The sequence below is a fragment of the Triturus cristatus genome, chromosome 6, assembly GCF_964204655.1.
Source record: "Triturus cristatus chromosome 6, aTriCri1.1, whole genome shotgun sequence".
NCBI classification, from domain to species: domain Eukaryota; kingdom Metazoa; phylum Chordata; class Amphibia; order Caudata; family Salamandridae; genus Triturus; species Triturus cristatus.
Window position 1 is genome coordinate 791,690,344 of NC_140589.1, and position 17,451 is coordinate 791,707,794.

Genomic DNA, 17,451 nt, shown 5'->3' on the forward strand with positions numbered 1-17,451 from the left:
GTTCCTTGAACGCCTGCAATTATCGGCGTGTAGGATCTGCTCCTCCGCAGCGGGGCGTTTCGCGATCTGGCACAGACCGCTATATATCCAAATGAAGAGCGCACCACAATTGAAACGCCACACACGGTCGTGTAGAGTACCTTTTATTTGGCAGGATAGCAGGGAAGAAGGTCCACCATTGCAGCTCAGGCTAGTAGCCAAACATGTTTCGGGTTTGCTTGTAACCTTGATCACTGGCTTCCCAACGGAGAGAACAGCTGCAAAGATTTTCCGCCGCACTCGCGAAGGCTTGATTAAAAGTCCCGCCCCAGTGGGCGTGTCTGATGACTGCATTCTGGGATAGTGAGTTCTTTGAAAGCCATCGTGGCATTGTGCTTAATCTCCCATCAGTTTCTTGTACCTATAGTAGGCCGCTGTAAAAGGTAAAGCTTGGTCCCCGCTAGTGATGACCTGCCACATTGGTCACGCCGTTCCTTGAACGCCTGCAATTATCGGCGTGTAGGATCTGCTCCTCTGATGGGAGATTAAGCACAATGCCACGATGGCTTTCAAAGAACTCACTATCCCAGAATGCAGTCATCAGACACGCCCACTGGGGCGGGACTTTTAATCAAGCCTCCGCGAGTGCGGCGGAAAATCTTTGCAGCTGTTCTCTCCGTTGGGAAGCCAGTGATCAAGGGACAAGCAAACCCGAAACATGTTTGGCTACTAGCCTGAGCTGCAATGGTGGACCTTCTTCCCTGCTATCCTGCCAAATAAAAGGTACTCTACACGACCGTGTGTGGCGTTTCAATTGTGGTGCGCTCTTCATTTGGATATATAGCGGTCTGTGCCAGATCGCGAAACGCCCCGCTGCGGAGGAGCAGATCCTACACGCCGATAATTGCAGGCGTTCAAGGAACGGCGTGACCAATGTGGCAGGTCATCACTAGCGGGGACCAAGCTTTACCTTTTACAGCGGCCTACTATAGGTACAAGAAACTGATGGGAGATTAAGCACAATGCCACGATGGCTTTCAAAGAACTCACTATCCCAGAATGCAGTCATCAGACACGCCCACTGGGGCGGGACTTTTAATCAAGCCTCCGCGAGTGCGGCGGAAAATCTTTGCAGCTGTTCTCTCCGTTGGGAAGCCAGTGATCAAGGGACAAGCAAACCCGAAACATGTTTGGCTACTAGCCTGAGCTGCAATGGTGGACCTTCTTCCCTGCTATCCTGCCAAATAAAAGGTACTCTACACGACCGTGTGTGGCGTTTCAATTGTGGTGCGCTCTTCATTTGGATATATATATATATATAAAACCACAATAACAGCGTGAACGCTGTAATCAGCCTTTCCCTTACTAACTTGCGATGGTGGTCCGCGGTGAGGTGAGGTGGCAATCCTCAACATATAAACCCAACGCTGTATCATTCCTTGCTCGAACCAACAGCAACCGCGGACAACTTTCTGCTTCCCAGACAATCTTTATTTGGAGCACAAACAACGACCAACTCGACGCGTTTCGGGATAGACTCCCTTTCTCACGGGTATGAGTACGCCCTCTGAATCTGTGTGCCTCAGTGAAAAGACTGACAGGACACACAAGAGTCTGCACATATAGGGGCATATTTTTCAATCTTTCATGTAGCGCAACGCAGAACGCCACCTTGCTGCGCTGCCCAAAAGTGCAGGAATGCACTGTATTACATTATAAATAATAAATAAATAAATAATAATTAAATCCGTATTTGTAAAGCGCGAACTACTCACCCTTACGGGTCTCAAGGCGCTGGGGGCCGTCGTGGAAATTAAGTGAGCTATTATTGCCCAGAGTCACATGGTGCTCAGCTGAGCTGCCACCGGAGCAGCGGATCGAACCATGAACCCTGTGCTCAGAAGTCAGATGCCCTGGCCGCTGCACCACACCTCTCCACTCCTCTCCATTATGTATATCACTACGCGGCGTATTCTTTTCCTTTCCTAGCACTGGTGCGCTTTTGGCTGCCTAGCACCAGCAGAATGCAGCACAGGAAGAAAAAAGAACAAGCATTGGCTTAGCCAATAGGTCTCGCCTTTGGGACCTTATAAGTGTTTAGCCATACAACAGTTGATGTAGTTGCACCAACGATATTGTACTGGATAACTAAACACTTATAAGGTCCCAAAGGCAAGACCTATTGGCTATGCCAATGCTTGTTTATTATACTAATAGTGAATAATATTATATTATTCTCTGTTAGTTTAATAAAAAAATGGAGTACAAATAGCTGGCACCTGACTTTTCCAGAACACTGAGGTAAGTAAAAAAAAATGCTCTTAAATGTATGTATGTTGTGTGCGTGCTTGCAGTTGTGAGTGTGTTTATGTAAGAGAGAATGTGTATATGTGAATGTGTGTGCGAATGTAGGTAGAGTGTGTGTATGTACATGTGAATGCCTGTGTATGTATATGCATTTATGTGTGCATGAAAGTGAAGGTCAAGGGGCATGTGATGTCACTTCCGCTACCGCAGGCATTTTGGTGAATTGACGCCATGAAGTGCGCTAGTGATTAAGCTGTCTGGCACCACGAAGAGACAAGAATTTAATTCTGGCTTCTCACTTGGGGAAAGTGTGTGATCCTGGGAAAATCGCTTTCACCTTCCGCCTGAATTACCTAATCTGCTGAAACACGGGAGTCTGTGAACCTGACTAAACCGCATACAACCTGCATAAACTCAGGGCCGGCTTTAGTGCTTGTGGCGCCCTGTGCGACAATGTTTGTTGGCGCCCCCCCAATGACCACCTCCACCACGGATTCTCTCACTAGCACCCTTTAACAGTGACCAAGTCTCCATAACCATACTCTCTCAGATGCATTGAATTAGTTATTTAGCGCCACTCATACCAGTGTAGGGTGTCCGAGCACTTTGTCTCTGTGTAATGTGCATGTGATTCAATCAATCATATGTGTGTAAATCAGTGTATAGGAAATGTTACATAAGTCAAAGGACTAAAAGTGTAGGAGTCACATGTAATCCATACTGGTAGGCAGTATAGTTTAAGAGTGCTTGGTGTGGAGAAGCACAAACTCAGAGTCGAAAAAGAAACAGCATAGTTGGTAGTTTTCTTTAATAATAATGATCGATTTCTAGCCAAATTAACCCTTCTTGCAACATTAATCAATGTTCTAATAATGTATACTTTGCAGTGTGTATGCAGTTCTAGGATGAAAGTTAATAGCTAACTATTCTGCTTTTAATTACATTTTGGCAGTCCACACGGCACCCCTTACACTGACCTGCTCCCTGCTGACGAGAGGCAACTACCTCGAAACACGTGTCCAGGGATGGCTAACGCAACACATACTGTTCTATTTACATTTCGTGGCATAGGCGTACCCGCCGTCGCCACTACATTTCCCACAGTCCTTTGGGGCAACTTGCTGGTGTGACGAGCAGTGTGCGACCTACTTTTCCACAATTTAAACGGCTTCCTTGAGCTAACGGGCTGACGAGCCTTGAGTCTGCACCTGCGCGCCAGGAGAGGTACTTGACCTGCTTTTAATTACATTTTGGCAGTCCACACGGCACCCCTTACACTGACCTGCTCCCTGCTGACGAGAGGCAACTACCTCGAAACACGTGTCCAGGGATGGCTAACGCAACACATACTGTTCTATTTACATTTTGTGGCATAGGCGTACCCGCTGTCGCCACTACATTTCCCACAGTCCTTTGGGGCAACTTGCTGGTGTGACGAGCAGTGTGCGACCTACTCTTCCACAATTTAAACGGCTTCCTTGAGCTAACGGGCTGACGAGCCTTGAGTCTGCACCTGCGCGCCAGGAGAGGTACTTGACCTGCTTTTAATTACATTTTGGCAGTCCACACGGCACCCCTTACACTGACCTGCTCCCTGCTGACGAGAGGCAACTACCTCGAAACACGTGTCCAGGGATGGCTAACGCAACACATACTGTTCTATTTACATTTCGTGGCATAGGCGTACCCGCCGTCGCCACTACATTTCCCACAGTCCTTTGGGGCAACTTGCTGGTGTGACGAGCAGTGTGCGACCTACTCTTCCACAATTTAAACGGCTTCCTTGAGCTAACGGGCTGACGAGCCTTGAGTCTGCACCTGCGCGCCAGGAGAGGTACTTGACCTGCTTTTAATTACATTTTGGCAGTCCACACGGCACCCCTTACACTGACCTGCTCCCTGCTGACGAGAGGCAACTACCTCGAAACACGTGTCCAGGGATGGCTAGCGCAACACATACTGTTCTATTTACATTTCGTGGCATAGGCGTACCCGCCGTCGCCACTACATTTCCCACAGTCCTTTGGGGCAACTTGCTGGTGTGACGAGCACTGTGCGACCTACTCTTCCACAATTTAAACGGCTTCCTTGAGCTTAGGGGCTGACGAGCCTTGAGTCTGCACCTGCGCGCCAGGAGAGGTACTTGACCTGCTTTTAATTACATTTTGGCAGTCCACACGGTACCCCTTACACTGACCTGCTCCCTGCTGACGAGAGGCAACTACCTCGAAACACGTGTCCAGGGATGGCTAACACAACACATACTGTTCTATTTACATTTCGTGGCATAGGCGTACCCGCCGTCGCCACTACATTTCCCACAGTCCTTTGGGGCAACTTGCTGGTGTGACGAGCAGTGTGCGACCTACTCTTCCACAATTTAAACGGCTTCCTTGAGCTAACGGGCTGACGAGCCTTGAGTCTGCACCTGCGCGCCAGGAGAGGTACTTGACCTGCTTTTAATTACATTTTGGCAGTCCACACGGCACCCCTTACACTGACCTGCTCCCTGCTGACGAGAGGCAACTACCTCGAAACACGTGTCCAGGGATGGCTAACGCAACACATACTGTTCTATTTACATTTCGTGGCATAGGCGTACCCGCCATCGCCACTACATTTCCCACAGTCCTTTGGGGCAACTTGCTGGTGTGACGAGCAGTGTGCGACCTACTCTTCCACAAGCTAACTATTCTATATTAGGACTTTAAGTTATAAATTGCAAATAACAAAAGGATGCCTCTTTTGAAAGCAGTAACCTGCTGATCTGTTTACATCATACGCACTCTGTAATCTACTTGGTACACGTTCTTTGCAGCAGGCATATTAACCCTCTGCACTAACTTCACCTAAGTCAAAACCTCAACTATACAAAATGCTGATCTCTCCCCAGGAAGATAATTAATCACACGAGTTATCTTGACATTTATTGGAAGCCTGGTAATTACCGGGGGAAAGAAACGCTGCAGCAGGTGCTTCAAAAGCATAATAAACTTTCAAACACAGCGCCCCCAGGAAGCCAGCACCCGGTGCGGTGGCACCGGTCGCACCGCCCTAAAGCCTGCCCTGCATAAACTACTCCTGAATGCTTGATTTAATCCACAGGCAACATACCACGTGCAGCGTTACCCTGCCAAAAAGCATGGTTTATGGGCAGACGCTGCCCCTCTGTGTTACTGAGTCTCCTGTAGGATATGCAGGTGTGAAAGGGCATTCAGAAGGCATCACCAGGGGTCTGTGGATGAGCCCATAGGTGTGTGACTCCCTGGCACCAGGAACGGAGGGGAAGCTTGGCGATCAAACAGCTCCCTCTTTATTGTGCAAATGGTGCTCGACTGAAGGGGACAATAGCCTCCCGGCAGGTGGGCCAGTCGGAGGAGGCATATCCGAGCCCACTTCCTGCTAGGAGCATTTAATGGGGTGATTAACCCAAGCACTAGACACCTTCAAAGCTCCCTCGCCCCAAAGCCGGGCACCTTTCCCGGGCCGAAGCCGGCCCGCAGGATGGCATTTATAAAAGTGCAGATTTTCAAAAGTGTATTTGTCTACTGGGGGCGGGAGCGGGTTCACGACATGCAACAGCTGACTACTACATCGCTTTAATTTAACGGTGACGCCTGGGGGAGGGGGTGGAAAAGAGTGTCAACATCCTCCCCGCGTGCACAGTGCAGCCGCCCCTCAGGTTCTCTGTGCTGGGCCCCCTTTCCTCAGCATTTCACTCCGATTTCACCATTTCAGCATGAGTGCTGGTGGAGAGAACCCAAATATTCGTCTGTACAGTCCTTATCCCATAGGAAATACCAGTGGAAGGTTGCACGTGTAAAGATTCACACCACTGCGGGAAAATCCACTTTGTACAAAACGTGCTATTAGTGTAAAAAAAAAATTTTTTTAAATGAAAGAGTACATGGCACCTAACCTCGGCCCATAATCTTGGAAGGCTGCACCAGATGGAAAACTGAGTACACTTTTTGCCAACTGTGTAATAGAAATAAAACGCTATTTTGTCCCACTTTGAAAAACAAGTAGAACAGCAAGCAGAAGCCCACTTGGCAGGCACCGCTTCCTGGACATACAGTTTGCTCAGCTTGTTTTCGCGTGAGCATCATCATTAAAACATACAAGTGTAGGCGAAGGAAGAGGATCACATGTACTCAGGGTAAAAAGTACTTGGGCAGGCCGGAGGCTTTTAACCGGAACGCAGCAAGGCAATGATCTCAATCCGGCGGTGAGGTGAGCCTGAGGGAATTCCCTTAGGGGGTAACTGGCAGAGGAACCCTGCCGGCGTCCCTTCTGTTCTAGAACACAACAAAGGTTCCCTGGCCACACGAGTGGGATACAGAAACATATTGCAGGATAGGAAAGAAAGTACCTGAGGACTTCCTTTTTTTCATCTCCTCTTTCAACCTACCTAAAGAATGGGGCGAGTCCGCCGGAAATCGAGCCTGTAATTGCACAGCAGCAGAAACTGCATCCGGTGACGTCACTCACTGGCATAAAGCACTAACATTTGAAAACTATATACCTGAGTACTATTCATACCACCCTCACTTCCATAAGCATGCATCTTTTAAGCACTCTGAATAAACGCGTAAACAACAAGGATTGGACACAATTCTATTGAATTCTATTGGATAAATGAGAATACAAGGACAGTTTAGCTCTGCAAAGCCTAATTTGAAATCATGTTTGTTTCAGATGTTTTCTATTGCACCTTAATGTACTTCTTCATAGTACAGCTAACAGCGGAGCAGTGTTAGTAAAGATATGAAAACGTGGCAACAAACAATTCCACTAGATGGCGATATTTCCATACGAGAAAAGGCGTGTGCTTAAGTGCTGGCAAAGGAGGGATTTGTTGCCAGGTCGCTTTTCACAATAAGTCTGGCCGCTGAGGCATTACACGCAATGTGTTTTATTTGTTTCTCTTCATAGTGCCTTTTGCCAGCTAAGGGAAAGAAAGAAAATAGGAGGCAGGAGAGAGGAGAGAGGTAAGCAGGGATCAAAGCAGAGGGAATGAGGAAAGAGTTTTGTGCCTGCCACGAACATTTTGAACAGGCATAACGACTTGGCTAGGATTTCTCAGCACATGGTTTCCTTCCATGCTTGAATTACTGAGGAATGCAGGGTCACACGAGTGGCGCGTGCACGAGAGCGAACACCAGGCCATAAGTTTTAGTGCCATTGACACAACGGTGGAGTTGTGTACTGGGCTACTTTCAAAACACCATCACCAGGCACTAGAAATTCAAACCAAAATAATCCTAAAGCAACACAAACAAGCAATGGCCGCGAGGCCGTGAAAGTAATGGCCAGCGATGCGGAGGAAGAGATAAGAAAGGCAGATGGCGGCTGCGCGGGTGCACGCAAGCTTCAGGACAGGAAAAGCCTCTGGTAGCACTTTGAAAACCCCCCTACTAAAAGTCGAGCAAGCAGCGCATGTGCTGCTCTAGGCTCGACCTAAAAACAGGGCGAAATAAAGATATTTCTCCTCGCTATGACTCACCTGGTAAGGGATAGCATTTTGATGCAATCCCAGGTCTACCACTAATGGTAAATATGGGAATGCACCAAAATCCATGGGTGGATGCGTGGGAACACCCACGCTTGACCCATGGCTCGCCTCCCTGGGGCAGAGTAACGCAAAGCAGAGCAAATCGCAGCTTTTCGTTACTCTAGATTTATCAAACCATGCAGGGCCATGCAAGGTGACCTTGCGTGGCTTGATAAATCTTCCTCAGGTATTGCGTTGCCCTTGCGGTCCCTTGCGTGGCACAATGGCGACAAAAAAACCTTCGTAAATATGCCCTACAGAGTACAGTAAAATAGTTGATAAATGTGATGACCATTGCACTCTCTTACTTCCTGATGTGAACACATAAAACGGGATCTTATTATTTTGCACCATGAAAAAGAGGAGAAAAAAAATCACAGACACTGTGTTTCAGCCTCTGCTACTGTAATACAGGATTGCCAGCGCTTGCATGATATGTCTTCAGCAGTTCCCTGCAGCCCTTCTAACAGGGAGGAACACTGTTTAACTTCATAACACTTACGTAATTCTAGAGTGAGCAAGGCTGTGATGAGATTCAATATATTCAAACTGACATTTTCTCAGTGCTTTAAAGGCACAGCCAAAACACGTACAAACAGAAATAAAATAAAATCGCCAACTGTATACTTAATTCACTATACACATGCTATCTTGTCCTCCCATTTCAATGTAAAGAATGGCGCTATCGAGGATGGTAGTACATTTCCTATTACCTTGTTGACTGCAGCATGCTCCCGCAGTGCCAGGTCCCAGAATCTACAACCGATCTGATTGCCACACTGCCCCACTGAAAAGACAAATAAGAACGATTCCCTGAAAGTGATTCACTGGGTACCCTGTAGAAAGGCATACATTTCATTTTAAAAAGGGTGGTGAAACAGAGTCAGTAACTTTCACGCAAGGACTTTAGGCTCAGGAATCCTTACTAAATATGGATGCCACATGACAGGAGGATTGCATCGGTCAGGTCTAGCTTGAATAAAAAAGGTGAGTTGCAGTATGCTTACATTAGTTTATGTGACCCTAATCTAAAGGGGTGCATATTCATATGAATTACTGAACAGATAGTTTCCTGTTTTGACCCTCCATAACACTGATTCATTGAATGGAATATATGTGATAGAAGCAAGCATTGGTAAATGCATTTGGTTTTGCCTATTCGATTCATAATATTGTTTTTGTTCTAATTTGTAGCAAATAATACCAATGATGTAATCTGTTCTTTCACTCGTGTCAACGTGCGATGATCAAAGCCAGTGCAATTCTTCACACTGTGATATTAGTATTAGAGCACGGCCCTCTGTAGCAGCAAGCTTGTTAAATAAACAAGCAATGACGGGCGGGGGTGAGAGTAATGACCAGGGCAGGGGATGGCAGCTGTAGATGGATGCTAGCAACGTTGGGGGGCGCAATGGTGGGAGAACGGTCTGCAAAAACATGCACTCGTTTGGAGTGCTACTGATTAAATGAAAAAACATAGAGTAAAGGGGCAAGACAGAGGATGTGGCATAAAGGCTAGAACTGCTGGCCTTGAAGCTGGGGAGCTGGATTTGAATCTCGACATGCCCAAACAAGTTTAAATAAAATACGAGACACATGCATGCAGCTAGGAAAAGTAAAGGGCATTAAGAAAAAGTGTACATTAAAAAAAAGTGCCCAAACACCGGAAGAAACAGTACTTTTGCAACGGGAAAATGATAAGAGAAGCAGGCGAGGAACACGCATTGGTAAATGCATGAAACTATGCTACAGCAAATAGAAATGGAGGAAAAGTACATAACAAGCACAGGAACCAATGAAAAGCAAGGGGGCTGGGTGTTGCCCCTTTTAAGATTATATTGAATACAATAGATTTCTCAAGCACAGCAGGCAAAACCTAACAATACTACTCTGTCAATAGTGGCAGTAATTTGGTCAGGTTCAGAGAAATGATCTGCACTATAATTATGGGCTGACAATCTCAGAACCCACAAAAGTCCGATTTATGCATGACGCTCTCATACAGATTAATTTCTTTGTTTAGGGCTTATTTGACTGCGCAGGGGTCTTGAAGACCTATTGTTGCACAACCTTAAAAGATAATTAGAGGGAGATTTGCCTCCAGCTACAGAATTTCTATCTCTTGTCATACTATTGGCAGTTTAGTAAATCATTTTGCCTTCTCTGGAGTGTTTCCACTGCAACTCATGGAGGTTTATTTTGCAACTCAAGAGTACATTAAATCATCAAACATTAAGTGTGCTGTCTCCTGCATGAATTTTATACCGAAAGCAATCTGGTTTGGCAGTACAGTCGCGAGCAAAACCTATTGTTATCAATACTTTAAAATAGACATTGAATGGGCTTTGGCTCGACCCACAGAAGCATTTATCTCTGTCTGCATTTCATTAGCTCTTTGGGGTATCAGTTCACTTTTTACTTGCAGTGCTTGCACTACAAGGCGTGAGGAATTAATTTACACCTTAATGGTACACCCATTCATCATGCAGTACATTCTTAGTCTCATCATGGATACACCGTATACAGAAAAAAATAGGTTTTTATTTGCTTTTTTACTACAATATGCTTTTTTATTGTTTAGTCAAGATGCAAAATGTCATGTCCGTTGGCTTTATACATGATTATTTGTTTTCTGTGTTGTCAGTGCACATACTGCATAAACGAGCACTGATAGGGCTAACTTGATTGGCCTTAGTAGAACAATACAAGCATGCACAAATATATATGGGCTTTGTTAACGGGAGTGCAAGTATGCGTTGAGCAGCTTTACTCAAGATAAAATTGGAGGACCAGACAATCCTTAAAACTTCGGAGCCCTGGTCTGTGGTTATTTCCATACACAATACGCCTCGTCTCCTAATTTATGTACAGAATACAGGGGGCACAGAACAACGCTCTACTCCTGCCCCAGGCGACTGTTTCTTCTGCAGAGCAGTAGCTGGTGGGATCTGGGGTCTTTCGCCTGATAACGGGGGCAATGTTTCTCACCCTGCACAACCACGGACTGGGTCATTCTACCGTCGCCGTTGCTGCTGTTGCTAAGTGCATGAAACTTTCCAGCTGTTGTTGTTACACCGTACAGGAAATGGCTTGACGTTACGCATTACGTGAATGCGTTGCACGAGCTGCACGTCACTTGAACTTGCCGCTTTCGATTGGAGGCGTGGTAATGTATGTGACGTACGCGGGACTGGGCACAGTGGTGGATTCAGACAGTGTATTTTTTTTCCGGTAGGGTAATCTGAATGAGGACAATACAGCGAACTTTCAAGTTACCTTACTGTTGGTTGCCAGATAACTTCTAAGAGCAGTGCGGTCCATATCTAAACGAAGAACCCGTAGAGCTATGAGACGTGAGGGGGTGCACTGCAGGGGAGCGGTCGAGTCTAAATACCTTATTAGACTCTGTATTTTATCCACACGTTGGTAAACAGCGAAGTAGTTTAAATTAACTATCCCTGCAGTCCACTCCCGGATAAATGTAATAGCCGCTTATGTAGTGGTGTATGGAAGCCCCCACTTTAGCAACTTAAGCCGGGCTTCCCCCTACGCCAGATGGGTGAAGTAGTTTATAAACCTCTTGTGTCTGCGAGTACACAGACAAAATACTTCTAAAAACCACTGTTAGGGAATACATTAAAGAGGCTTTTAGCCATGGACTGGCTTACATAGGGTAGGAAATAAAAAAACAAGCATTGGTAAATGCATTATGTTTCGCCTTTGGATTAAAAATAAATTAAGGTGTGGGAGCAGTGTATGAGTGCAGGGATAATGGCGTGAGTGCTCTCTGTGCAGGCTGAGTGGTGCATGAATGAAGGACTATGGTCATGTGAGTTGAGGAAGTATTCATATTTGTTTAACCTATAACATTACATATTGTGAGGCTATAAGTCACGCAGTGCAAGTGCAGATCAGACCCGCAAGATATGGCCCATGGAAAAAAGGTTTGTTTAGAATCTGAAGAACAAGGGGTGAGGAGTGGGTATAAGGCAACCTTGAGATATGCTATTGCTGCATCCTCGCATTCGCTTCACCCAGCAATTACTCAGAAAATGCCAGAGCCCTGGATATCCACCAAGGGCAGCACATATGAACAAACACTGACAAAGACAAGTGGTCTTGCGTTGGCTGCAAGTCTATGGGTTTGTTTAAGCTCGTTTTACTTTCTCATAGTTTTGAAGTCAGCCAATTGCTGAAGTGTACTGACTAACCATGCTGTATCGTGCAATGATGGAAGAAAATGTGAATGATGCAACAACAGTCTAAAAGATGAAGAGGACTGACTGAAAGTACATTATATATAAATTTAATAAAATCCAAATGTCTCGACTAATGTCAGCATAACCTAAAAGGAAAATGTCTAGTGAGAGAAAATGGTCTTAATGGCAGGGGTAGTCCGGGCACTGATACAAGTGAAAACCAAGCATTGGCATAGCCAATAGGTCTTGCCTTTGGGACCTTATAAGTGTTTAGCCATGCAACAATTAATGTTGTTGCAGTAAGGATATTGTGCTGCATAACTAAATACTTATAAGGTCCCAGAGGCGAGACCTATTGGCTATGCCAATGCTTGTTTACACAGCGCTGGAGCCGGTGAGGGGACCTCTAGGAGCTGCGTGTGGTGTTGCAGTCTTTTACACAGCGCTGAAGCCGGTGAGGGGACGTCTAGGAGCAGCGTGTGGTGTTTCAGTCTTGTGCACAGCGCTGAAGCCGGTGCAGGGAGCAGCGTGTGGTGTTGCAATTTTTTACTCTCAGCATTGAAGACAGTTATGGATACCTCGAGGAACAGGGTATGGTGTAGCAGTATTTTACACAGCAATGAAGCCAGTGAAGGGGGCCTCTAGGAGCAGCGTGTGGCGTTACAGTGTTGTACATGCAAGGCTGAAGCCGGTGATGGGGACCTCTAGGAGCAGCACGTGGCGTAGCAGTCTTGTACTGTTAGAATCCGGGGTCTCTGGTTGGCACAGGTAGGTACTTGTGACAAGCAGGGAACCTTTCCTCTAGTCAGGGTAAGGGGTTACGCTCCTAAAATAACCCCTGTTCACCCTCTAGGTAGCTTGGCGCAAGCAGACAAGGCTTATCTCAGAGCGTTATAGGTTAAGCATTTGTGAACACATACAGTAACCAAGTGACAACACTACAAATGGACACCACACAGGTTTTTATATTAAAAATAAGGATTCTTTATATAGAGTTACCACAAGACCATTAAACGACAAAAATACACAATACTGTTACTTTAGATGGTTGAAGTTTGCTTAGTTCTCTTAAGTTCTTAAACGCGACACTTTAAGTCAATGTACCTTAGATGCGACACGCAGGGCAACGAAAGTGTTGCAACGATGCTGGTGCGATGAAGTTCTTGGTGCAAAAGAAATAAAGACGGGATCTTCCAGATGCGTTACGCTTCTCCGATGTTGCGAGAAGACTCGACTCGATGCGGCAGCTACAGCGGTGTCACCTTTGACGAGATGCGACGACAGTGGCCTTGGCAGCGGTACTCTTCTGAGACGCTTCCGCTCGATGCGATGCTGCAGCGGCGTCACCCCTTTACGTGATGCGACGACAGCAGCTCCGACGGCGGCACGCTTCTCCGTGGATGCGAGGCGCTTTTCTTAATGCGGTGCAATGCGACAGCTACGATGGCTGCGATGGCGACACACTTCTTCGGCGTTGCGGGACACTTCCGGATTGATGCGAGACGCTTCTGCTCAATGCGAGGCTGCAGCGGCGACACTCTGCGAGATGCGACGGCAACAGCTCCGACGGCGGCACGCTTCTCCTCCTTGCGTCTCGCTCCCAGTTCCTTGCGACACGCAGTCCCTCAGAAGGCCCAACAACAGCAGCAGGCACTTCCTAAACGATATGGGGAGCTGTGGGTGAAGTCCACTGGTCCTGGGACTTCGTTCAGGGGGCAAGCTCAGCCCCCTGGAGATCTTTTAAGCACAAGTTGAAATAAAGTCTTTGTAGTCTTTCTCCTCTCCTTCCAGCAGCAAGGCAACCCCTGCAGGCCAATCCCCCAGGGGAGGGACAGTACTCCTCCTTACAGTTTTCCCAGTTCCTTCTCCTCAGGCAGAGGTATTTTTGTCAAGCAGGATCTAATTTCTTGGGAGCAGGGTCCCAATACTTATACCCCTAATTCCTTTGTTCCTCTGGGGTAGAGGGGCCTTTGCCCAGTCCAAACCAGTTCTTGAGCACTTTGTTGACATGACTCTGCCTTTCTATTCAGGGTGCAGGGCAGAGACATCAGCCGCTCCACAGGAGGTGGAGCCAGCATTGTGGTGGCAGAGCACACCCCTATTCAGAGTCGAGGTGCACTCCTCCCACCCATCTGGATGTCAATCTCTCCATTCACCACCAGGCTACCTAGCCCTGCCCCTCGGGGTTTCCCCAGCCCTGTCACTCACACAAACCAGACAGGCAGATACACATCATAGCAGAGGCGGGCTGAAATGGTTAGGCAAGCAAATACCAACTTTCTAAAAGTGGTATTTGCAAACACAGAATATTAAAATAAACTTTACTAAAAGATGTATTTTATTATTCTGAGTTCAGGCATACTAAACTCGATTTTCTACCATGTTCCCTGGGTCTGTTAGGATCATAGGATCTAACTATTCTAACAGCCCATTCTGGCCTATGGGAGCAGGTAGCCTTACAATAGTGAAAAACGAAAAGGGCTGTAATTCACTATTAGGACATGCCACACACATCAGGGCTTGTCCTACCTTATGCTTACAATGCACCCTGCCCTTGGGCCTACCATAGGGGTGACTAATTTGAAGTTAAGGGAAGGTTTAGGGACTGGGAAGTGGGTGCACTTGCCCAGTCAGCATGACAGTACCAGACTGCACGCAGGTTCTGCAATGGCAGACCGTAGACACATTTTACTAGGCCGCTTCTGTGGGTGGCACAACCAGTGCTGCAAGCCCACCAGCAGCATTTGTATTTACAAGCCCTGGGCACTCCTGGTGCACTTTACTGGGGTCTGACAGTAAACCAAATAAGCCAATCATGGAATCCAACCAACATATACATTTTACATAGGGAGCACTTGCACTGTGGCACTGGTTGGCAGTGGCACAGTGCTCTGAGCGGCCAACACCATAAAAACACATGAGGCACAGCGACAAAAAGTGGAAGGGAGACTCACGCCAAGGTGCCAGGTCTAACACGTGTCCCCTCCAGCTGAAAAGTGGGGGGAACTACCCTACCCCAGGGAGTTCCTCATCACTAAGGCCGAAAAATCTGGACAGACCGTCAGCATTGGCGTGATCTGTACCAGGGCGATGTTCCACCGTGAAATCCATACCCTGTAGGGAAATGGACCACCTCAACAGCTTTGGATTCTCACCCCTCATATGCATCAACCATCTGAGGGGCCTGTGGTCTGTCTGAACCCGGAAGTGAGACCCAAACAGGTAGGGTTTTAGCTTCTTCAGCACCCAGACCACAGCAAATGCCTCACGCTCAATAGCACTCCATCTCTGTTCCCGTGGTAGTAACCTCCTGCTAATAAAGGCTACAGGTTGATCTAGGCCCTCTTCATTAATCTGTGAGAGAACAGCCCCCACACCATGCTCTGAAGCGCCTGGCTGAACGATAAACTCTTTGGAGAAGTTGGGAGCCAAAAGCACGGGTACCGTGCACATAGCAGCTTTCAGGGCCTCAAAAGATTTCTGACAGGTGTCAGTCCAAATCACATTCATGGGCTGCTTCCTTGAAGTCAGCGCTGTCAAGGGGGCAACAATGTTGCCATACCCCTTGACAAACCTCCTGTAGTACCCGGTGAGACCTAGGAAGGCTCTCACCTCTGTCTGGGTTTTGGGCGACTCCCAATTCATGATGGTTTCTATCTTGGGTTGAAGGGGTGCCACCTGGCCACTCCCAACTTGGTGCCCCAAGTACACCACTGAACCCTGCCCGATCTGGCACTTACACGCCTTGATCGTGAGGCCTGCCCTCCGCAGCGCCATCAACACTTCCCAGAGGTGGTGCAGGTGTTCCTCCCACGTGGAGCTGAACACTGCGATGTCATCCAGGTAGGCTGCACTGAACGAATCCAGCCCAACCAACACCTGGTTGACCAACCTCTGGAAGGTGGCAGGGGCATTTTTCATCCCAAAGGGCATAACCCGGAACTGGTAATGCCCATCAGGGTTGGAAAATGCTGACCTCTCTTTGGCCCCATCGGTCAAGGCGATCTGCCAATACCCAGACGTCAAATCAAACGTGCTGAGGTAGTTGGCAGCCCCCAGCCGATCTATGAACTCCTCAGCTCTGGGGATGGGGTGTGCGTCAGTCCTGGTGACTGAATTGAGTCCTCTGTAGTCCACACAGAACCGGGGTTCGGGTGTGGCTCCCGGCGCTGCAGCCTTTGGGACCAAGACCACTGGGCTGGCCCAAGGACTGCTTGAGGACTCAATTACCCCAAGGGCAAACATCTTGGAGACCTCCTCCCTGATGCAGGCCCTTACCCAGTCAGTCACCCTGTAGGCCTTGTGCCGCACAGGTGTACTATCCCCAGTGTCCACATCATGGACACACCAATCAGTGACACCGGGAATCAGGGAAAACAGGTCAGAGAATTGTCCCAGTAACTGGCGACAATCGTTCTGTTGCTCAGGGGTCAGGGTGGAAGAGAGGATGACACCACCCACTGACCCATCTTGCTCCTTGGCTGACAGGAGGTCAGGAAGAGGCTCGGTCTCCTCCTCCATCCCAGCATCTGTCGCTAAGAGCATGCCCACTTGGTACCTCTCCAAGTGGGGCTTGAGGCGGTTGACATGAAGGACCCTCAAGGGGTTCCTTGGAGACCGCAAGTTCACCAAATAGGTGACAGGGCTCTTGCGCTCCACAACCTCAAAGGGACCGGTCCACTTATCCTGGAGCGCACAGGGCTCCACTGGGGCCAAGACCCATACCTTCTGTCCAGGCTGAAGCTCTACCAGAGTGGCATTCTGGTCGTACCACCGCTTCATCTCCTCCTGGCTGGCTTCCAGGTTTGCCTCAGCAAGTTCCCTGAAACGCCTAGTCTGGTTTCTGAAGGCCAGCATGTAGCTATATACATTCTGGGGAGGTTTCCTGGGAGATTGCTCCCAGCCTTCCTTGACCAGACTTAAAGGTCCTCTCACTGGGTGTCCGTACAGCAGCTCAAAGGCACTGAATCCTAAAGACTTCTGTGGCACCTCTCTGTAAGCAAAGAGAAGGCATGGCAAGAGCACGTCCCACTTATGCCTCATGGGTTCCTCAAGACCCATTATCATGCCCTTTAGGGTTCGGTTGAATCTCTCAACCAACCCGTTTCCTTGGGGGTGGTAAGGTGTGGTGAACTTGTAGGTTACACCATACTCTTGCCAAAGAGATTTCATATATTTAGATATGAAATTGGTACCTCGGTCAGACACCACCTCTAGAGAGAATCCCACTCTGGAGAAAATTCCCATCAGCGCACGTCCCACCACGGGGGCCGTCACTGTCCTCAGAGGGATGGCTTCCGGGTACCGGGTGGCATGGTCCACCAGGACCAGGATGCACCTATTGCCCATCGCTGTCCTGGGGTCCAGTGGCCCTACAATGTCAATCCCCACTCGCTGGGATGGGGTACCGAC

The 17,451-nt window shown here is 47.9% G+C and overlaps 1 protein-coding gene across 3 annotated transcripts in view; it reads right to left on the bottom strand.

Annotated features, from left to right (window-relative positions):
- Nucleotides 1–10,983, bottom strand: part of TUBE1 (tubulin epsilon 1) — a 129,318-nt gene extending 118,335 nt beyond the window's left edge. For 2 of the 3 annotated variants that reach the window (XM_085611377.1, XM_085611376.1), the window contains exons 1-2: nucleotides 10,829–10,983; nucleotides 8,554–8,627 (exon numbers count right to left, since the gene is read on the bottom strand). In XM_085611377.1, coding sequence (XP_085467503.1) covers nucleotides 8,554–8,570 — 17 coding nt within the window. In that variant the 5' untranslated portion in view covers nucleotides 8,571–8,627; nucleotides 10,829–10,983. Of the gene's footprint in view, nucleotides 1–6,697; nucleotides 6,740–8,553; nucleotides 8,628–10,828 lie in introns of those variants that run through there. The other variant, XM_085611378.1, reaches the window with a different exon arrangement.
- Between the last annotated feature and the right edge of the window lie 6,468 nt (nucleotides 10,984–17,451).